At 40.9% G+C, this 24179-nt stretch overlaps 1 protein-coding gene across 1 annotated transcript; it reads left to right on the forward strand.

Annotated features, from left to right (window-relative positions):
- The first annotated feature begins 5200 nt into the window (after positions 1 to 5200).
- On the forward strand, positions 5201 to 18082 carry LOC128737625 (uncharacterized). The gene is made up of 2 exons (XM_053832300.1): positions 5201 to 6136; positions 17051 to 18082. The coding sequence occupies exons 1-2, from the start codon at positions 5992 to 5994 to the stop codon at positions 17416 to 17418; spliced, it is 513 nt and encodes a 170-aa protein (XP_053688275.1). The 5' UTR covers positions 5201 to 5991; the 3' UTR covers positions 17419 to 18082.
- Positions 18083 to 24179: the final 6097 nt, after the last annotated feature.

Below are 24179 nucleotides of genomic sequence, written 5' to 3' on the forward strand. Positions count from 1 at the left end.
GAATATTATATTATAAAAAGAATGCAACAAGCCTGTAGTGATCACTTCCTTCGCGATGCAACTTGCAACTCATTTTCATACGACGACGATGCAGCAATTTATTTCAATGCGTTCGACAACCGTGCCAGCCTATGCTCCAGCATATTGTTTATTAATTTTTATTCGCGTACGCGCGTACTTTGCCAGACAACAGCACGAAAAACGTGACTCTTCGGTTATTTGTACCTTTTTTATGTGCCTATTTATACCTGTATACCGGCTAATAAATGTAGCAGCAACCTGTCGGGTGACGTGCGCCGGGTTTGTGTACATTTGCCGCGAAATTTTACGGATCCCGTTTCATTGTTTCCATCTGGTGCGGCAGGTTATTTTTTTTTTCAAGTTATACAAATAAGTTTAGTACCTATGGTTCCTATTGTATTGCCCCAGGGACAAATGGGCTAGCTAGATATATTTTGAATATCTATCCGTTATTGGTGTATAAATTGTTGGTTTTTGAAATTTCTTCATCAATTAACTTATTATGATGTTGCTTTTCACAGTTACCATGTCTACCAGCTGATTAAGTCAAAATTTTCCCAAAAAATCTCAAAATAATTGTTTGTTTTCAATTGTAGTAGATCCCAAGAATATGATATTTTTCAGTCATGATAAAAAACACAATGAAAATGAGATCCAATAAGAAAAATGAATTGTGCCATACTTGTCATACTATTGGTGCTCATAGGAACACGAAAGGATACCAGATACGTCACTCTCCCCTAAATGCGATTATTTATTGTCGCTAAGTGCAACAAGCAGTTCCATTGTCTCACTCTTAATCAAGTTACATCTATTTTCCATGATGATTATTTTTCCGATCTTAGTGCGTTCTCCTCTGTTTTGTGTTTATGATATTTCGCCTTCAAACAGCGCAGACTAGTTAATACAACGGTAATATTTCTGTAACCGGTAATGGGTCAAGCCCAAGTGTCACCAGTGTCAAGCGAATGCTGTGTGCTTTGTTGGTTAGGTCATGGTATAACCACGTTTTGCTTTTTTATATGAAATGCTGAATATGCTACCTAATCACAAACAATTACAAAAGATTCAATTTACCGACCCTTGCCAGATTACTTTGATTGATAAACATTCCCTCTCAACATGAAGAACTTCAATCATGCTCGACAGACGATTGACTCTTCAACCGACCTGAAGGATCACTAAATATTCAAATATAAAGGCATCTGTTTTTGGCGCGTTTGAAAGTGAAACTTTGCATACGGTTTGCTGTAGGTATGTGTGAATAAAAAAAATCCTGTCATCCATTTCGGCGTCAATATGTAGGTCCTATATAATATAGATTATCAATATCTCGCATCGATTTATCCCGATCGCTCAAGCTGAGACACGCATTAATTAACGCTGTGGTTTTAAGGAGACTAACCAGCGCCTAGCGGCCAGTCGGCGGATTGCCTTTCATCATTCAATCAGCTGTCGGATGAATGAAGGAAGAAAAGATGTTCGATTCAATCCACCTAGTAGAGAGCACCAACTAAAGAGAAAACCCGATACTGATCGACTTATGAAGGTGTCGTAACCGTCTTTACCACATCGATGCTGACAAACGGTAAAATCAGAATAAATCTTTGTGATTAAATTGTAAACGATTAATTTCTTGCCCGCGAAGCCCGCAGTCGGTCTGCGAGATTTGTGGTCAAGCCCATTCTGTGGACCACCGCGAATAGTGAGATATAGGACGTTTGCTATTCGCAATACCTACAGGCCCTAGCGCTTAAGAGTTGATCGATCATTTGCCTGGATTTTTCAACGTGAAATCCGATACTTTTGAGTCGCGTACATGCGCGTAGGATCCATTCGTAAAGTTGGATTGCCGACGATAGGCGGTGTGAGGTAAGAAGTTGAGGAATTTTGCTATCCAGCATTATTATACTGTTGTATTTCCCAAGCAAAATATAAAGGCTTATAAATAGAGTTGATAAATTTAGCGAATCGGTAACAGAATTGTGTAAACATTGGAAAAAACTGAAATCAATCAAAAGAATTGAGTAAAATTGGAACAAAATCAAAATAATTTTCCTTTAAATTAATATTCAAAAAATAGCTAAAAATAATTTATAAGTCTCGATTTCCTATAATATTTTGTTTTTTCTTAGTTTTTTTAGTGGCATTAATTGTCGCACTCGCACAGAAGATGTGGCTTGTAGAGGAACTGTATTAAGGCCGAGGCAACGCTACAAAATAGTTTTTCGAATACATCATTGTGTGTAAAACCTGTATCTGATATGATATGTCACTACAGTTGAGTATTCAAAACCATCTAATAAAAGCGCACTCCCATTGACAGTTTTGCTTCGTCTGTTTTCTCTCTCTAGTGCAATACTCAGAATTATTAACCAATCCAGTTCAAGTATTTATATGTTCCAGTTTAGTTGTAAACTGACAATCTATCGACGCACTACTTACAGCGTATAAAACAAAAATAAAATCGATTGTCGCACGTTGGTACCTATTGTTTTTAGTGGGCGGGGGGGGGGGTATCCGTAGCCGCAAGGTTACTGAGTCTGCCTTCAAAAGCGAATGGTTCTGGGTTCGAATTTCAGTAGTACCAAGTCATTCGATGTCAAATTGACTTTACATGGGTTTATTTTCAGGTCCCTCATTTCCCTTTTTTCGTTCTAAATTCTCTATTACTCCGATAAAGCGATAGTGCAAAAAGTCTCTCTTATAGCTTATTAGCCTCGTCAGAGACGGCTGTAATTGGAGACGATACTGGCATTGAGGAGCAAGGTGGGTAAACTAGAGCTAGCAATGCTGGTCACAGTGAAGATATTACACAAGAAAAAATGGTTTTCAGTTAGAACAGCTGAGTGGATCTTTGGATTTGGATATTTTTTTATATATTGGGAATAATTCGAGCATATTGTTTAAAAGACATTTTTGGCTCTTTAGTTTTTATTTAGAATTAACTTTATTTTACTTTTTCGATGGCAATCTGCCTATCGAATCTGTGCCGAATTTAGGAACTGTCTGTTGGTCTTAAGCTGGCGCTCTCCAATCGCCCTGGCTGCTCTGGCATCCTCGTCAACAGCGCTCACCCAACGGGTACGGAGGCTGCATCGAAGCCGTCTTCCTCTGTTAGGTTCTCTGCTGAATATTGTTTTTGCTTGTTTCTGATCGTTGCTACGTTACCAGCCCATTGTAGCCTGCGTGTTTTAGTCGCCTCACAATACCCGTATCTTCGTATAGTTGGTATATTTCCGCCTACGTCACACACCTTCTAATATGCCGCCAAGAATTGATCGCAGGATCTTATGCTTACAAACGCCAACAGCTCGTCGGACGCTATCTTCATGGTCACGCCACTTCCAACGTCCACGCTTCGTGGCCGGCCGGTGGTACTACCGGGAGAATTAACGTCTTATAGACGTATGGAGTTGCAGGCTACGGGACTTCAGCTGCCTACGTAATCTGTAGGAAGTCCTGTTGGCAGCCGCTATCCGCATTTTGACTTCACGGTATACAAAGTTGTAACATGCCAAACGTACCAAGGTAAACAAATTCGTCAACCACTTCAAAAGTATATCCATCTACCACCACTGTAGTTCTAACTACAGTGTTCTCGAAGGGCTACCACGCTCTCTACTCCATATATTTTGTTTTAGTAGAGTTTATAATAAGCGCTATCCTCACAGCTTGCTCGTTAAGTTGCGTGTACGTTTCTTCCACTGTTCTACGGTGATTTCGATGTCATCTACAAACTTATGGTCATGTGAGATTTCGTGACAGGGGCGGACTGGGAGCCAAAGGGCCCACCGGGCCTTTGAGATTAGGGGCCCCGTGCAACTTGACTCGACTCAGGCACTGTCGAGTGTCGAGTATCGGGAGAACGGGCAGCATAGCGGCTCGATGCTCGAAACAAAACAAACTCAGTCGTTATTAGGACCGAGTTACCAGCTTTTAGCGTGTGCGTCATATTAGCGGTTCACGGTACTTTAGTTTGGACGCATTTTTCTTCAACCCAATCTTCGCTACTTTGAGTTTTAGTTTTTTCAGCCACCACCACAGATGTTGTTCTATCGACAATATCCATTTCATTGGCAAAGCAGACGAACTAACTGGATTTGCTGAAGATTGTGCCTGTGTGTTGCTCCTTTCATAACATCCTGTAACGGCATGTTGAACCATCACGTTGATAAAGTCCACTGCGAGGTTAGAATGGCCATGATTTTACGGTCGATGGTATCATACGCAGCTTTGAAATCAATGAAATAATTGTGCGTAGAATTCTGTATTAATAGAGAAATCGATTGTAACTTCTGTAGTTATTGCTGACAAACTGTTCGAAAATCACAATAAATTCATGAGTTATGAATCACTAAAAAACAAATTTTGACTAATTTCTAAATTTTGTTTCGAAGATGTCACATTTTCCAAAAACCCCTCCCCTATCTGTCACAACTGTCACAACACTGACGTCCCCTCCCTTCAAAAACAGTGTAGGTTATCCCTAAGAGAATAAGGAGCGCTACGGAGTCTATTCTATACCTGCAGGTACGCGAAGTAAGCCATTCTGAGGATGTTTATTACGAAATATGTTTTTTCCACTTGTAGTGTACTTTTTAGAAAATAACAAAATATGCATCACACTGTGTACGGCATCAAAATTAAAATCATAGTGGTAATTAGGTATTTGCTTTACCATGACTCAGATGTCATTTATAATAACCACCTATTGGCTAGCAACAATCAATGAAGGATTATGGACTATTAATCCAATACTGTGCTCTTGGCTGAAATAACTGCATTTACAGAGTAAAACCACATCAAACAATCGACCGCCAAATCTGCTAATTTGACGCTCTGCGGTTCTTGGTGATTGAACTCACACTGGTTTCCGCTTGCCACTAACTATCTCAGCCAGTTCAGCTGATGCTAATGTTTCCGCAGCTGCCGTTTTGTTAATCTGTAATGCGTTACAACAATCGCTCCGTGAAATATTGCCCTCATTCCACCGAGTCTATCAATTTCACGTAACTACTCTACTAGTGCTTATCTGCTTCCTTTAGTCAATTCGTGCATCCAGAAGCTCATTTTTCATACAAATCATTTAGTCGTAAAAAATGTGCGCGATCAGCTTCTACTAGGCAGGTTAGTGGATTTTGTACTACAAGCTTTTCACACCGTTGTTTAGTACGGATTATCATCAATCATTGCCCTGTAGTACTTGTACTTCATTCGTTGTGTGCACGAACTGAACGTTCGTTCAAAGGTCTAGACAAGATTCATAAATTTTACGATTTGGTGGAGAATATTTGGCGCCAGGAAAAGCATATCCGGTCTGATCTGAGTTTCACAAATTTCGAAACATTTGACGCAAGTGTTTAATTTCGTCGGGAACTCCAATTCGAATTCGTAGTTAAGTGGCAACAAATTTAAGTAGAACACGCCAGTGCTCCCGGGACTGAAACTGAGAGTGATTGCATCGAGTGCTAACCAGCCTCAATTGTTTGTTCCGTGAAGCCCTCTGCACACCAGTATACCTGGGAATGCTAATTAATCTAACCAATTAAGGCGTTGAGTACATTTAAAGTAGTTCATTTTTGCGCGCAAAGATTACACGCACTCGATAACAATACGATGAATCAATTCGCCGCTGGAGGCTTACTTCCCGGGGCTTTGGGAAATTGATTTTCCCACTTGTTCCAGCTGTGAGGTCATTTGGGATGCGAACGTAACACCTAATTGTTCCGATGTAGATTGTTGCACTTTGCTTGCCATATCGTGGGGATTGCTGACGCCAGAACGACGTTCTGTTCACTAGAGTCAGGCTCTTAAATAGTCACTAGCAACGGGCCAGCGTAGTCAGTTCAAGTTTGGCGATTCGTGGTGCGTTTGGATTGCTTTCCGGTGACAGTGTTGGTGAAATATAAAGCTCTGAAAAATTAACCATTGAGCCGGGTGTGTTTTCATCTACGCATTGTGTCAAAAATGAATTGCAATCAAGTGCTGTGGTGTTTCGGTTTGCTTCTGGCTGTCGGATTATTCTCTGTGGAAGGAGCTGCCATTCGTGAAAAGCGGCAATTGAATTCTCTGCTGACTCTCAGTGGAGAATCGAATGCTAGGATTGAAAATGGTAAGTTTTTTCTTATGATTTCGCTCGGGATATTGGCATACAGCATCAAAATTATTCAAGCTATTAGTATGTAAGTATTGTAAGTGGAGATGGTGATTAGATTTTGGTTTTCGTTTTGTGCTTGGTTTGCAAATATTTACTTTTCATAAGAAAAATTTTATCCTACGACGCTGGTTCAACAGTTGTAATCTTTTGAAATTCACCGATATTTAAGAAAATCAGAAAATTGTTCTGGTAGTTTCCTAGGAAAACAAAAAACCCATGGGTTTCAGCAACACTGAAACGGTTACCCTGTTATATTTCCACCAAACAGTGATCCTCAATCATTTCATTTCAGCTAATCAGAAATTGGATAAATTTTAGATCTACGTCGCGTTTACCTTGTGCACGTCCTGCCCAAGAAGATTTTGCTTCCAATAGACGTAAAATTTTGACTGAAATTAGATGTGCAAGAGCGAGAAACGAAAATCAGACCCATTTCCAAAAGTTTGTTTGTTTGTTTTTCTGGCGCGCAGTCAAGAATCCGACAAAACCCAGATTAATCTGGTATAATGACAATCTGCTTGGAGCATATTTGTAACTATGTATCAGTACACGTTTTTTCCTGTAAATCAACGTGATTTTTGAGCGTAATAATGATTTACAAAATAACCTTTCACCAAACATTAGGTGGAAATAAACATGTTCTATGGGTTTCGTAGCATTACTAGAAACTTACTATTTTTAATAAGCGAATAAAATTCGGTTTTTATAGCACAAATTGCCGGTGAATTCGTAAGTTCAATAATTGGAACAACGTACGACACTCCTTCCAATTTTATTGCACACCTGTTTTTCTTGTTCTAACTCCTCTTTTTCTGCAACGAGCATTTGACAGTTCACTTCTCTGTGGCATTGCTTTTTGTTCATCAACGCAAGTGTTGATAGTCGTAGTTTTTCGTATCGCGAGGTTTCCAGCTCCATAATGGATGTTAAAGTAATCCTAAAATATGTATATGTAAGTGGCTTTGTTCACAAATAAAACAACTTGGCAATAATGCCAATGTAATAATGGGGAAAAGTCTACACAAATGCTGTGCAACAATTGGGCGTGAGGTGTGTAATAATAAGATTTGAAGGTTATTTTGGTGTGCAATAATTGGGTGCAGAGTTGCTATGCAAAAAACGTATTTTACACGATTTTAGTAAGGAATTCCACACAGATGGGGGAACCTATTTTATGGTAGCCTATCGACATAGCAAGCGGTTTTGCCAAAAAAATGCTTTCATTTGTTGAAAATCATGAAATGTAGACGAGTGCTTAGCTGTGCAACATTAACTCCTGATCGTCTATCGCACGATAATTGGAATGTTGTACCTTTCAGCTATATAGTAGCGGGTATTAATTAACAATGCATGGAAAATTCCATACAAAGTATTTAGTTTTTCACCTAGTGAAAAATTACATCGCTAGAAACTGTAAACAGTTATGAAATCCAACGAAGTCAAACTTTGGGGTTCACATTTCTTTAATTGTGAATTCTTTTTACAATACATTCATGAATAAAAACGTGGTATATATCAGTTTACCGGGGGAATCAGTTTACCGACACCAACTATTAGATTCTGCTTCTAGCAATCTACTCGAACGCTAAAAATTACATTTGATATTGAGAGGAATTTCTTATGCGCGAAATGCCCGGGTACCCGGTTATCGTGAGATCGAGAAACCTGATATTCATGAGTCATTTACATGAGAATTATTATTTATTGCTCAAACTCGATATGTTACAAACCTTTCAAATAACGCGTGTTTCTCATACCGTCATCCGGGGATACTTGCAACACTTTTGAACTTTGACTTATAACTTTCGAAGTGTACCGTTTAGGTTCAAGTGTAAATAGCCAAAACTTGTATAGTGGTCAGTACTTTTGATTTATGATGATGAGATAAAATATCAACTAAATGAATCTGTAGAATGAACCGAAAATAGGAATGTTGCAAGTTACCCAGTAAACGGGGTTACTTACAACACTTTTCTGATTTTGCGTTCCTTATGATTTTAAATTTGATTTCAAACCTTTTATTCTATTTTTTCTATTTTTAGATATTTTGAGTGTACTTACTTACTTACTTAATTGGCCTAACGTCTTATGACAAGGCCTGCGCAGTATAATTTCTCCATTTGTTTCGGTCCATGGCAACTGATCTCCAGTTCCGCGGGCACCCAGTGCTCGCCAGATCTCGCTCCACCTGGTTTTGCCACCTCGCTCGCTGTGCCCCTCTTCGTCTTGTTCCTACCGGATTTGATGCGAAAACCATTTTTGCAGGATAGTTGTCCGGCATTCTAGCAACATGTCCCGCCCAACGTATTCGTCCAGCTTTAACCACTTTCTGAATACTTGGTTCGCCGTAGAGACGCGCGAGCTCGTGGTTCATTCTTCGCCTCCATACACCGTTCTCTTGCACTCCGCCAAAGATGGTTCTTAGCACCCGCCGTTCGAAAACTCCGAGTGCTCGTAGGTCCTCTTCTAGCAATGTCCACGTTTCGTGCCCGTAGAGGACAACCGGTCTAATTAGCGTTTTGTACAGTGTGTACTTTGTACGGGGGCACAGATTGTTCGACCGCAAGTGTTTGTGGAGCCCGTAGTAGGCCCGACTTCCGCTGATAATACGTCTTTTAATCTCACGGCTGGTATTGTTGTCCTCTGTTGCCAGCGAGCCAAGGTATACGAACTCGTCTACTACCTCGAACTCATCCCCGTCGATTACCACGGTGCTGCCCAAGCGAGCCCTGTCGCGCTCGGTCCCTCCCGCCAGCATATACTTCGTTTTAGACGTATTTATCTGCAATCCAATCTTCTCTGCTTCGCGTTTCAGTCTGGTGTACTGATCTTCCACCGCCTCAAATGTTCTGCCGACAACATCCACGTCGTCAGCAAAGCAGATAAATTGACTGGATTTATTGAAAATCGTGCCCCGCATTTCGATCGCCGCTCGCCTTATAACACCTTCAAGCGCAATGTTGAATAGCAGGCAGGAAAGACCATCTCCTTGTCGAAGTCCCCTGCGAGATTCGAATGGGTCCGACAATCCACCCGAGATTCTCACACAGCACTGGATCCCATCCATCGTAGCCATGATAAGTCTAGTAAGCTTACCCGGAAAGCCGTTTTCGTCCAAAATTTTCCATAGCTCTTGTCGGTTTACGCTATCATATGCGGCTTTGAAATCGATGAACAGGTGGTGCGTGGGGACTCGGAATTCGCGGCACTTCTGGAGGATCTGCCGCAGGGTGAAGATTTGGTCTGTTGTAGACCGACCCTCCATGAAGCCGGCCTGGTAACTTCCCACAAATCTATTGGCTATTGGCGATAGTCGATGAAAGAGGACTTGGGACAGCACTTTGTAGGCTGCATTCAGGATAGTGATGGCTCGGTAGTTCTCACAATCCAGCTTATCACCTTTCTTGTAGATAGGGCAGATAACCCCGTCTTTCCACTCCTCCGGTAGTCGTTCCGTATCCCAAATCTTGACAATCAATTGATGCAGACAGCCGGCCAACTTGTCCGGGCCCATTTTAATAAGTTCCGCTCCAATGCCATCCTTTCCCGCTGCTTTGTTGTTCTTCAGCCGCTGGATGGCTTCTTTAACTTCCCTTATCGATGGGGGTGGCACATCTTCGTCGCTTGCTGCACCAATGTGGTCACTTCCTCCGCTATCATGGTCTTCCGCCTGCACGCCATTCAGGTGTTCATCGTAGTGCTGCTTCCACCTTTCGATCACCGCACGGTCATCAGTCAAGATACCTCCATCTTTATCTCTGCACATTTCGGCCCGCGGCACGAAGCCTTTGCGAGATCCGTTGAGTTTCTGATAGAACTACCGTGTGTCGTGAAAGCGGTACAGCTGTTCGAGTTCTTCGCACTCCTTCTCCTCTTGGTGGCGCTTCTTTTCCTTGAAGAGTCGGGTTTGCTGCCTCCGCTTCTGTTTGTATCGCTCCACATTCTGACGGGTGGCTCTACGCAGCATTTGTACCCGCGCTGCGTTCTTCTCATCCAATATCTGCTGGCATTCCTCGTCAAACCATTCGTTACGTCGATTCGGTGCCACACTGCCTAGGACGTTCTCCGCTACGCTGTTAATGGCTGTTTTCACGGCATTCCAACAGTCTTCAAGAGGGGCTTCATCCAGCTCTCCCTCTTCCGGCAGCGCGGTTTCGAGAGATAACGCGTAGTTTTCGGCGACCTCTGGTTGCTTCAGTCGCGCTAGATTATACCGTGGCGGGCGGCGGTATCGTATGTTGTTCACAACAGATAGTTTTTGACGTATCCTTACCATCACTAGGTAGTGATCCGAATCAATGTTAGCGCCCGGATAGGTTCTGACGTCGATAATGTCTGAAAAGTGCCGACCATCTATCAGAACGTGGTCGATTTGTGATTCTGTCTGGTTGGGTGATCTCCAGGTGTACCGATGGTAGAGGTTATGCTGGAAGAAGGTACTACGTATGGCCATGTTCTTGGAGGCGGCGAAGTCGACAAGTCTTAGGCCGTTTTCGTTCGTTTGCGGGTGAACGCTGAACCGTCCAATCACCGGTTTGAATTCCTCCTCCTGACCAACCTGAGCATTACAGTCCCCGATGATAATTTTGACATCATGTCTTGGGCAGCGGTCGTATTCACGCTCCAACTGCGCGTAGAATTCGTCTTTGTCATCATCGGTACTTCCGAGGTGAGGGCTGTGCACGTTAATTATGCTTATATTGAAGAATCGGCCCTTGATTCTTAATCTGCACATTCGGGGGTTGATCGGCCACCACCCGATCACCCGCTTCTGCATCTCGCCCATCACTATAAAAGCTGTGCCCAGCTCGTGTGTATTGCCACAGCTCTGGTAGATTGTATGACCATCTCTATACGTACGTACCATCGTTCCTTTCCAGCATACCTCCTGCAGCGCTACGATGTCGAACTTGCGGCTCTTCACTTCTTTAGAAAGCACGTGGGTACTTCCGAGGAAATTTAGAGACCGACAGTTCCATGTTCCTAATTTCCAATCGTTAGTCCGTTTTCGTTGCCTGGGTCTTTGCCGATTGTTCCGATTAGAGTTATTATTATTACTTACGGAGTCCATTGCTTTGGTTTTTTAGTGGTTCAGGCTTGCAAAGCCCGCAACCAACCCCACAGTATCGCCGGAGGGCCAACGTAGCTCGAAGGAGCCCTCCTCCCCTGTCAGCATACGACCTTGGTTTCCACCGGGGTTGGTTACCCGATCTCCACCCGAGGTTGCTCGTATCCCGGCTGGTACCACGAGGAGGTTGGGGTAGGAGTTGCTAGGTAAGAGGCTGTGAACCACTGTGGGGTTTATTTTATGCCCAGTGCACAAGGCACCGATGGTACGCATTACCAAGCCATTTACCAGCCAGTGTATTTTGAGTGTATTTGTAGTAAAACTAGAGATACTAGAGGCATGTTTTGTTTCCCAATTTCGTCTATCGCTTTTTCAAAGATATTCGGCGAAAATGCAGTATATCAGCAAATTCCAAATTGTCATTTTAAGGCACGTGGAATTTTTCACAATTTTAATTTTTCTGGAGATAGCAGTAGACAAAATAACATCGTACAGATGCAAATTTACTTTGTAAATACTGTCTATTACGATGATTATCTATTTTACGAGTGCTATAAGCCGTGCCATATTGGAAGTAACAACACGATTTCATCGTTTCTTCTCCAACTTCAAAATATGAACAAAGCTCAAAGGTGCTATTTGTGCTAAAGGTGCTTATATGATGCACTAATTGTGTACAGGAACCAAACGATAAAAAATAATTTCCTGTCAATGAACTGACGCAACTTTGCACATCATTTTTTCTCCTCTAAAGTGAAATTACTTTCCAATCGTATAAAAACAAGCAAAACAATGATATAATGGATTAAACTTAAATAATGTCGAATTTGTTTATTCAATTGAAATTGGATGAATTTTATCTGTCAGATAGGAGCAAATGAACACAAAAAGTTCATCCAGTTCCAATCCGGATTGAATAAACAAATTCGACATAAGCAATAGGTAAACGTCTATACTTTAAAACGGTATTGGCTACAAATGGTCATGTTAACAAATAAATGCGCAGAAGTGTTGCAAGTAACCCCGGAATTGCAAGTATCCCCGGATGACGGTACTCAAAATCTAACCACCTCTTTTGGTAACCATTTAAAAGTTATCTAAGTTAGTCTCTATGAAATCGCTAATACGTATCTACTGTTGCACGATTTTTTTATTTATGCATATTTTATAGAAAAATCCATACGGCAAACCAAACGTAGGAAATGAAAATTATTGTAATAAACTTTCTCAATACTTAATACTTAAAAGTTTGGTTCATTTTTCCTAAAACCACACACTGGCATAATAATCTTAACCAAGCACTTCTTTAAAAATACAGTTCTTAAGTTGTTGAGTTTTTTTTCTCAATTTTGTCCCATCAACTAGACTAAGCGTGCGAGGCCCTCAGGTATTAGCATTTGCTCAGCACAAATGCTGATACCTGAGGGCAGTGCTCGAAAAAAATGACAGCCCTGCATGAAGGCGAATATGCAACGCCTCTGATGCATACAGATTTACCACTGGTAGTATTCTTTTGTCTATTAGCCCATGGACATGACTACTGAACTGCTGACAGAGTGTTTGCCTTTATCAGTTTTCTACCCTTCAAAACAATTCATTCATGAACTGCTGAACGATTGCTCGACTAGTGTGTCTATCAATTTTCTTGCTCTTGACTGATATTTTAGATTTCAAAGGTTAGCTTTTGAAACTGCCTGTTTACGTTCATTGTAATTTCCATTGCCATTGTTGCTAGTTCAAAATGAATGAGTGATTCATATTTGATTTCGTTTAAAATTGTCGAGTATGAATGAATGTTGAGAAGAATATGAACATGAACGCATTGATTCGCTCGAATCGTTGGGTTCAGTTTGGCAATGCTAAGTTAATTTCATTTGTACCAGACACAGCATAGAATGAGCAGTATATTGCATCAATTCAGGCGTATTTCATAAATTGAATATGAGATTTCTAAGCACTGCCTGATGGTCTCGCATGCTTAGTCAAGATGATTGGATAAAATTGAAAAAACAAATTAAAACATTATCTCTTGTCCAGCCGCTTCGGCAATAAGCTCATGCACGACTTACAGCGGGCAAAATCCACGATATTACCTCACTTGTATAAATTCATTGGTTTGGTAATCTACACTCTGCTGCTACGTTATGAAATAAATTTATGATTAAGCGTCCTAGAAGAACTAAAGTATGAGTAAAAGAGAGAGTGAAGTTAATTCTGAAATTGTCACTAATTTACAAAACATTCACTGGCGACTTTTTGCGCGAGCGCCCACAAAACACGTGCGTTGCACATCACTCGCTCCAGAGTAGCTTTGATCAACAGCGTCAGTTTGTCCGGAACACTGTTATCGTGAATTATCTGCCATAGCTCTTCGCGCTCGAGTGTATCATATGCTGCTTTGAAATTCACGAAAATATGATACGTGGACAGATTGTACTTCCGACGTTTCTAGAGGATTTGTCAGTGAGTGACAATTTGATTCGCTGTAGCACGGGCCGCCCGATACATCCCAACGAATTCTCTTGCCATGGGGGATAGACGATGTAACAAAATCTGGGAGAACATCTTATAGATATGGCTTTGATCAGCGTAATGCCGTGGTAATTACAGTAATCGAGCCAATTTTTTAAAGATTAAGGTAGCTTCTTCTCCCCTCAAATTATTGAAAGTATCCAATGAAGTGCCGTTGCCAGCGGTTCTTGGTCATTTTTTGTAGAGTTTTGCCGAGAGTTGGTCCTTTCCGGCAGTTCTATTTTTCTTCAGCTGACCGATTTCTCGTCGGATCTCTTTGAGATCGAGAACCGGCACAGTGTTATCGTTAGTGGTCACGCCTACGGTAACTTTAATTCCGTCTCCTTTTATTGTATCGTTATTAAGATACCCATCGAAGAACTGCTTCCACCTGTCGACTCTGTTGTGACCAGGTTTTCCTTCTTGTCCCTAGTCCCTACACATATTAGGCTTCGGTGTCTATTCTTTATGATAGGTGAGATTGGTTCACTTTCTCATTTAGAACTTGCGCGTCTCATTATTCTGAAACAGTTGTTCTAGCTTTTCGCGATATCTGTCCTCCTTCTGGCGTTCTTTCTCCTCATGATCGTGGTCAACTCATTCCACGCTCGTCGATATTTGGGCAAATTCTTTCTAGTGGCAATGCTGAGATAGTTTTGCCAAACTCTTTTCTTCCTCTCCATCGCTTGTTGGTATTCCCCGTCAAACCAATCATTTCGAGGCTTTTTCACCTACCGTAGCGCGGTTGCGGCCTCGTTGACGGCCGAGCGTATCCTACTCAATCCGTCTTCGAGGCAGCCACGTAGCCAGAGGTGGGGGCCAGAAATCCTATCTTGGCTCCTAATATATTATATGCATATCTTATTGCTTATAACTATAATACATTACAATCCATTTATTGTATTGTAGTTCTAAACGAAAAAATAAGCATATAAAACAGTTAAAATCAAAATTGGGCCCCCGGGCCCCCCCTTCTGGCTACGTGGCTGCTTCGAGGTTCAAAGCATCTAGTTTCACAGATGAAGGTAGAGCTTCATCCGATACACACCTAGTCTTCGGCAACTCGCGGGTTACCTAATTGCCGAATATTTAACCGAGGAGCCCGGGTTTGCCGCGAGGTATATACCGTCGACAGGGATTCCACATATAATTCTGTGTTTTTTGTTGGAAAAATCTGACAATCTGTACGGCGAGGAAAAATATCTGTGAAATCTGAAAAATCTGAACAATGCAAAACAGTGAAAGAGATAGAGAGTCATTTTGCTGACTATTTCCGTCTCTTTCACTCTCATGTAAAAGCTCAAAAATCTGTTTAGTCTGTGTAATTTGGCGAAAATCTGTATTCTATGCATACAGATTATGTACAGGCGATTTCTTTCAAATATCTGTTAAACACAGAATAATCTGTGCATGTGGCAACCCTGCGTCGATAGTTTTGAGCGCACATGTATTGCTACTAGATAATGATCCAACTCGATATCCGTACTCTGCGTATGATAGTGATGTACGATTAAAACCGGCCATCGATGACCATCGAATATGGTCGATTTGCTTCCATGATCGTTGATCAGGTGATCTCCAGGTGGCCTTTTGGATATCTTTGCGGGGAAAGAAAATGGTTGTGATCACAAGTCCTCGGGAAGCTGCAAAGTCGATGCAGTTATTATTCGTGTCGGTGTGCAGCTTATGGGGTCCGATCACCGGTCTATACATCGTTTTCCTACCGAAGTGGGCGTTCATATCCCCGATGACGATCTTTATGTCCCGTGGCGAACAGTTACCGTACGTTGCCTCTAGCCAGTGATGGTAAAGATTCAAAATCTCAAAACTCAATAAAAATCAACATCACCTGTGAATCATGTCTAGCCTAAACTTATGCAGAAAAACTCATGCTTATGCTTGCTATGCACACATGTATACAAATTCGTTGTTGAACAGCACAGGCATCCTCTCGCGATACGCAGCTGTGAGTGAGCGTGAGAGAATGATTCACTAAATAAATCACAAAGTTGAATTACATGTTCATCTAATTCTTGTTGCACTTTTTACTTTCTAGTTAAGAAAATGTCGATTCCCATCGCTATGTTTGCCATCTTAACTCATGAATGTGTGCGGTATTTTTCGCTGCTGATGTTTTCTCTTATTGTTTTCTCTTATTGCTCTCCGGTTCATACATGAAATGCGAGCTATGGAAGAAAGAAGCAAAAGGCTCACCGCTGAATTTGGTTCACATTGCATAGACAGAGAAGCAATAGCGAGAGACATTCATATGTGAGTTTGGCGTTTATAATCATCGTTGAAATTTCTATGCATAAAATCTCAATGAGGGGTCACACTGCCGCCTCTCGTGATCAGACGCTGTAGTGAGCTGCTCCTAACATTAGTTACCGGGATTGGTTACCCGATGTTCGCTAAGGTTGCTCGTATTGCGATCGGTACCAAGAAGAGGAAGGGATATTAGTTGATGGATAAGAGGTTAAGGACCACTATGGAGTCTATGGTATGCAGTATCCAGCCGTACACCAACCATTTATTACTGTACATGATAATTACGGGGTAGTGCAACGATCCCACTGACTCCAGCAGCACCGCCCAGCCGAGATTGTAACATACGGCGACTGGCTTAACAAGCATTGTACCTCGAAGCTAACTGGGCGGTTAAGTTCCGCTTCAATTCCATCCTTCTCCTAGAAGAGTCAGGTTTGTGGGTCGGGTGTTGAGGTTGCCTCAGTTTTGGGTGGTTGGATGAAAATGGTATAACTACATCTCTATACGTACGAATGATGGTATTTTCTATCTCGCGCAGCGCTGTAGAACTTGTGGTTCTTCACTTCCTTAGAAAATACACAGGTGCTCTGTAGGAAATTTTGAGATCTTCAATTCCATGTACCGAACTCCCAATCCAAAGCATGTTTTCGTGGCCTGGGTGTCTGCCGAATGTTCCGATGCAATTTAATTATTTATTATGTAGACCGTTGCTTGAGCTTCAGGTGCCGCCGGTTTGCAAGATCCGCAACCAACTTAGTTGCGTCGCAGGAGGATCAACGTAACATTACTGTTTTAAGTTCCACATTGAGCCCAAAAACTTTCTGCCGTTGAAAGAATCCTCTGTAAGCATACGACCACCAGTTTCGGAACACCAAATGGACAAAGTAAATAGCATCTGAATTAAAGATTTGTAATAAACCGTATTCATTCAGTCACATTATTCTGTATCCAATAAATTGAAATCCCATTTACCTATAAATAATTTTGTTTTTCTTTCACTCTAAACATTTCTGTTTTGCCAGGTACGATCATCTGTGACACTCTGACCTGTCCACCGGCATCGTTCAAGTGTATCATCGTGAAAAACAACACCAAGGAGGACTTCAACACGATCGAGGTGACGCGCGAGTGCCTTGACCCGGCCGGTAAAGCCACGGCCAAAACGGTGGAACGCGAGAAGAACAAGTTCCCCGGATCGCATTTCGAGAGCTACGCGGAAATTGATAAGAACGGAAACATCGCCTCGTTCGATAACCGGGGCAACTCGTACAATCATTCCGGCAGCGGTGATGTTCACTCCTATTTGTACCAGCAGATTGAGGACTTACATAAGGCGATCATAGAACAGCTGCACAATGCCGGGCCGGCAACACCATTTCGGATTCCCTGAACGGGCGTGATGCGGCGAAGAAACGTGACACAGGGTTATGTTTTAGTTAAGCGCAAATTGGCTCATATTAGAATTTAATTTATCAATAAAAAAACTACATAGAAAACCGTTCATCAAGAATGAAAACCAAATTGATGATGTAAGTTTGAATAGGCCGGCTTTGATGGATTGATTTATGGTACGGGGCGCAACCAGGCTACCTGATTCATGGATGAGAAAATTCCCACGCTTGGAATTGGAATAACAATGGCGAATTTCAACATTAGTTTTGTGCGTGCCGTTTATTTGTTAAAACGATATGTTTTCTAATCACGCGAATCGGTTGTAAGCTAATCAATTGTGATATGTAGATAAATAAATTCGACCTGTATGTTAACATTACGTATTAGTGTAGCTTCTCTTGTTCTCGCAGTCTAGCCGGAATGATATATAGTATTTTAATTTGCAATGCCTGATTCGGTTGTTATACTATTACGAAGATGATGTAATTACCCGGATCTGTTCAGTAAAATCCCACATTTAGAATTGATTCAATGGAGGAAAGAAATGATTTGTTAGCTTCAGATAGCTCATTTGAGTACTATAATGCCCCACATTCCGAATAAATGATTTAAGAAAATTATGTTTATTGCATTCAAAATTCCACTTAGTGTAGAAATTAGATGCTGGGCACAAAGTGTAACAAATAACATTTATTATAAAATGAAAAATAAAATCATACAGGCAATTTTTAATACAATATTACTTACTGTACACTTACCTGTGAAAAATTCATGGAAATTTACGCTGGATATTAAGTATTCTAGACTAAAAAATGGTGATTCTGTTTAGAAACTACATTCTACTAAATTAACCACACAATAGTGCCCGATTCAATCAGTTCATTTTCTTTACAATTTCTTAGCTGTGACAGTCACACAGTTCTGCAAGTTGTTATTCAAAGTCCACCAATCTGAAACCATAGTCGGAGCTTCAAAATCGCCCCAAGGGAGAGGAACAAGCCGTTATCCTGCACTTTGGAAGCAAAATTTCGAACAATTCCAAGACATCCTTTCTTTCCTTCTGTGCGTTGCAGGAAAATAGGAGCAATAATAGCGAATAGAAGCTTCCCGGTACCGCACCGGCGGTATGAATAAACTCACTTCGAACGTGACGACCGAAGACGAAGGACACGATTCCCCGGTCTAGCTAGATCCCCGAGAAAGCCGGTTACTTTGCGTCGCCCTTTCTGCTAGGCGAGACGCCCGATCCCTGGGGACATATTTCAAAGCAATAAGGGACAAGCATCTTTCGTTTTCTTTACCCAACGAAGACGGCCTGCAGTAGCGCACAGTTCCCATGCATCAGTCTACTATGGCAAGACGAGACGCACTTTGTCTGGACTGGAAAATTTTACAAATTTCATTACACGTTTCCGACCGTCGTCATCGTCGTTGGCGGGGATTCGTCGGGTAATACGGTATGGTAGTGATTGGTACCGTAATGGATTTTATGAATTCGATAGGTTAGCTTAGCTTGACGGATCTCTATAAAAAATTAATACCAAAAAATCAAAGACGAATCGGTTTAAATTCGAGAATTGGAATTGATTTTCCGCTCGTTCCCGTAGAAGTTTGGTTTTGTTGTTAGCTCGAGTTTAAAAATTGCAGTAATCGAAAGATACGGATTAAATGGGGTATCAAAAGATATCAAAACTATCAAATAAAACCTAGTTCGAAGAGCAACTATTGAAAGCTCTGCACCAATCTAACTAGAAGAGATTAGGCCTGTGTCAATTTTATCATGCATAATATCATTATCTGATATTACACTAATCACAGTAAAATATAAATTTAGAATTTTATAACATATTTGTCTACTGATGAAATGTATACATTTGTTTCTGTGTTATAAATGTCGATTGTCGATATATGTATGACTGAAGCTTTGCCAATTCCCATACGAATGGCCACCGCCATCATTCGAGAGCAAAACAATTAAAATTACATTACTTCGAAAGCTGCTTACTGGAGCCCAAGCGGATTTTCCATTTAATTCCTCCATCAACATAATTATAATCCATAGCGACTGGCCTGTCCGAGGTTTCCTCCATTCGGCACTTCAGCGGTACAGGCAGGTAGGTACGCGGAAGCAACCAGGCAGGATGATGGTGCTGCTGATGCATCAACACCCCAGCTAGCTTCGGACAGCGCAACGCAGCGCAGTAACGCAGAGATTTGGGGTGGCAAAAAGTGCATACGTTTGCACTGGAATTTCAAACCACTCACTCCGATAGTGCGGTAAGTCTTGTCGTTCCAGATTCAATTTGGCTGCGGTTCGATTGTCCGTAAGCCTTTTTCCCGCTTTGTAATATTTAGGCACTCCGCAATTCCGCATTAGTCCCAGTGTTGAATGCTGAATGCCATCGTATAGATATTGAACAACAAACTGTAAGGAAATCGAGCGTGGAATTTCTCCCATTAACCAAACCTTTCGGAATTGTGTATGTTTTGCGATGAACACATCATTCATTGAAAGGGAATAACAAAGGCTCCCAAACTTTAATATAATAGCAATGGAAATGATTGAATGAATAATAACGATTTTTGATTAAGTTATATTTGATTAGGTATATTATTGCATTTTTCGTTTCAGGTTATTAGGTCAGGGGAGTTTTAAATCGTTTTGGTAGTTTTATGCTACTTTGTCCAACAATATTTATTGCACGTATCCTTTGTTATCGAGGTTAAGTTAACCAACAGTAAACCCTCTACCTATAATGGACCCTCGAGCACAATTTCAGCGTTTATTATGTTGTACTTCTTATTTCTGAGGACATATGGCATGAAATAGAAAATTTTTTCAAGTGAGAGCCCATTATACGGTTAAAAATTCAAAAAATGTCGCCATTAGTGGACGTTCTCCATGCAAAATACACTAGAATTCCACTAGAATTCCAATAACGGACCCGCTCATTGTAATCCTATTGTAAACCCAAGGGTACATAAAAGACTGACAGACTTTCCAATGTGTTTTGAAAAAAAAAGTGAAATATAAAAAGCAAAGCAAAGCCTAGGTGCTACATTCCGTTATCCAATCTTGACCTTCTGTTTTTATACGATAGACTTCGCAGCCAGCTATTAGAGGGCAGGACAATTGTAGGGCCAGTTGCTACGATCCTATTAACTCTAATAGCTTCTCCCAGTCGAGACTCGAACATACGACGACTGGCTTATTAAGCCATTATCACACCTCGAGGCCAACTGGGAGGCATGTAAAAATATATAGCAACATAAATTGATATTTTTGTGGGCTTAATCGAAAGCTTCTAATTTTGTGAATGCCATTGGTTGGGTATTTAGCATTACCAGTTCCAAATAATTCATAGAAGAAGACAACTCAAGTACATTAGAAAGTTAAAGGTTTTCAGTCGTTGTCGTCAGCAGTATAGAGCTGCTTGTTGTGGAGTGGCTCGTACTGTGGCAAGCAGTCGTCTCCTTTCAACTAGATCCTGGGCCACTCGTTGCTCATTTCCTAGACGTCTTAGAACTCGCAAACCAATTTCGATCTGGTCGAAAGGACGGGATTGTTGAAGAGAACTGCGTTCGGTGCATTGTCGTCCGGTATTCTTATGATGATCATATCTTCAGGTTTAGTTGAAAAATTTTCGGTGAAATAATGAAACCGATGAATATATCGCGTAACGTTTCAGCCTACTACTCTTCAGCTATCGTCTGACGCATTCTTCTAGTATTTACGCCACATTCATATCAGTTATTCAGCCTTCATCAGTGGGCTGGTTTTCCTTCCGTCCAACTGGCTTGTTGTTGTTGCTCTGTTGGACGGAAGGAAAACCAGCCCACTGATGAAGGCTGAATAACTGATATGAATGTGGCGTAAATACTAGAAGAATGCGTCAGACGATAGCTGAAGAGTAGTAGGCTGAAACGTTACGCGATATATTCATCGGTTTCTTTATTTCACCGAAAATTTTTCAACTAAACCTGAAGATAGTGATTTTGCGGTGACTTAAAATCAAAGAATTCTTATGATGAATCCGGCCCACCGTATCCTATAAGCTTTTGCCAGATGTACGATGGGAATCTCCCCAAGCAGCGGCTGTAGCTCGTGATTCATACGTCTTCGCCATTCTTTACTTTCAGTTTGTCCTCCGCCAAATATCGTCGGTAGCACCTACCGCTCGAACACGATAAGGGCGCATATGTCCTCCGTGAGCAGCGTCATAGCTTCAAGTCCATAAACAGCAACCGGTCTAATAAGAGTTTTGTACATAGTCAGTTTAGTACGGTGGCGTATACTTCTTGTTCGTACCGTTTGACGTGGACCCGATTTCCCGTTTGAAGGTGTCGCTGAATTTCCTTACTAGTGTTGTTGTCTGCAGCCACCAGCGATCCCGAATAAACGAACTTATTTACCACTTCAAGTTCGTTGCCGTCAATGGCTAACGTTCAATAGAAGTGAGCGTTCGTCTCTTATGAGCTCCAACTCTCATACATTTAGTCCTTGACGCACTTATTTTTAGCCTAGGAGGATTGGTCTTCGCGTTCAATCAGGCATAGTTGGCATTTAACTTGGCATTTAAGCTTTTGGCTATAGTATCAAAATGATTACCGAAGCCTAAGATTTGGTTAAGTTTGCTGAAAATTGTGCCTTATGTTTCGGTTTCCGCTCATAGGATCATCCCCTCAAGAGCGACGTTAAAGAGCATTTAGAGATTTCCCCTCAATCCTCGGGGTGTATTGTGACGCGAGAGTGTCCCCAAGACGCACAAGGAACACATCAAACGCTCTGATCGGTCGCGTCAGTTTGTCCAGAAAATCATGTTCATGTATATTTACTATAGTTGCTCTCGATCGACAAGTATACGATTATATTATACGCAGTATACGATTGCTTTGAATTTAATGTAGATGTTATGCGCTGCACGTTGTATTCCTGCAAGATCTGTCGGATGTTGAGAATTTGGTTCGCTGTATGCTGATATTCTACACGAGAACGCATGAAATCTTTACTAGCAATATTTTGTTACTATGAATGTTTGCTTTGATTGTAAATTTTCAGTAGGCTAATAATTATAATTATAGTTATAATTGTCGATTATAATCAAGAAATTTGAATGTTGTGTTCGCTTGAAGACCTCTATGTTTTTGCTAATTTTTTTTTTGCTTTATTAGAGTTCTTTTATTTCAACCGTATTAGTATACACTGTTGTCGGTTGGTTCTGGGCGAGTTCAGACAGTGCTCGTGTGTGTACTTATCACTAAGATTTTTAATCTATTTCCTACGTACTATACTTTTGGGAAAAAGTAGAAAATAAGGATGGAGATTATTCAAAATGGAAATGTTGAGTTGGAATCTATGCTGCTACTACGCCACCGAAAAAGTCCCACACCAGGTTGTGCATGGTTGAGAGAACCATTTCCTGTTCTCAACTCCTAAGAGCCCATATTGATGGCAAGATTTACCGCGCTTGCCTTCGCGTTACTTCTGGGGATGACTGTTTCTTAGGAGTGCCATGCGGACTAAATTAGGTTCTCGGCAAAGCATGTTAACAAGCCACCCCCTGACTAGCCATATTATCTGTGTACCGTATGGTTTCATCGAGGTGGGTAGTTGCTAACATGCTGAATATCGCTTAATTGTTGTCATTGTTTTGTGAGAGGTAAATTTTTAAGTTTCTCTTAAATTTAATAATAGTTTCAGAGCATTTTATGTTGTTTGGTAAATTGTTATACAACAAAATACCACGACAGGTAGTACTGTTATGCGCAAATTGTGTACGAGTTCTTATAGGAACCAAATTAGCATTCATTCTGGTATTGTGCGAGTGTATTTCCTGAGCACGTAATAGCTCCAAATTATTTTTAATAAGGTTATTGATAATTTTATAAATATAGCAACAAATTTCAAAATCATTCATTTGTGAAAGTGACAATGTTTTTTCGTTGTATAATTCGGCTGTGGGATGTAAATGAGGTAATTTTCTAATTATTTTTATTGATTTGTTTTGTAACGTTTTGAGAGTGCGAAGATGAGTTGCAGCCGCTGACCCCCAAAGAGAATTCATATAAAGCAGATGTGGATTGATATAGGCATGATATATTTGTGATGAGTTTGTTCAGAAACGAAATATCGTGCTTTCTTCAGGGCAAACACATAGGGTAGATGTACCAGTGGTTGTGGGTGTACCAGTAATAGTGGAAACTCGAAACATTTCATAATTTTGGCGGATTTTAGTATCATTTCGATAGAATATCAATTTTCGATTGTTAAATGTATATTTTTTTTGAACAGTTTTATCTAACGTATATAGTTAAAATTTAAGATGTTGGTGCATAAATTACAAATTCCTTTTGAGTAGACCAAAACGGTGCAATTACTTAAGAAATTCATAACAAACCATAGCATTTAAACAAGCCTACGTTGTTATCCACCAGCTGCCATGCACATTGCAAGCGTTACTAAGGGCGGTAAATAAAATTCCACTATTATAGGCAAATTTTCCACTATTATAGGAACATTGCCACTACTTTAGGAGCACAGACTAATGTCAGTAAAAGCAATATTTTAGATATATTAACCAACAGAATGGTATAATTTTGGTATGTATATAAAGCCTACATTATGGCGGACCATATTATCATATAGTTCAATTGAAAACTGGTAAATTGAGCATTCTGATTGTCTTTAAATACTATCCCCTGACATAATCCCTCCATTACTGGAGCATCTACCCTATGGAGAGACTTTTGAACAAACAG

This window comes from Sabethes cyaneus, chromosome 2, assembly GCF_943734655.1.
Source record: "Sabethes cyaneus chromosome 2, idSabCyanKW18_F2, whole genome shotgun sequence".
In the NCBI taxonomy this organism is placed as follows: Eukaryota; Metazoa; Arthropoda; class Insecta; order Diptera; family Culicidae; genus Sabethes; species Sabethes cyaneus.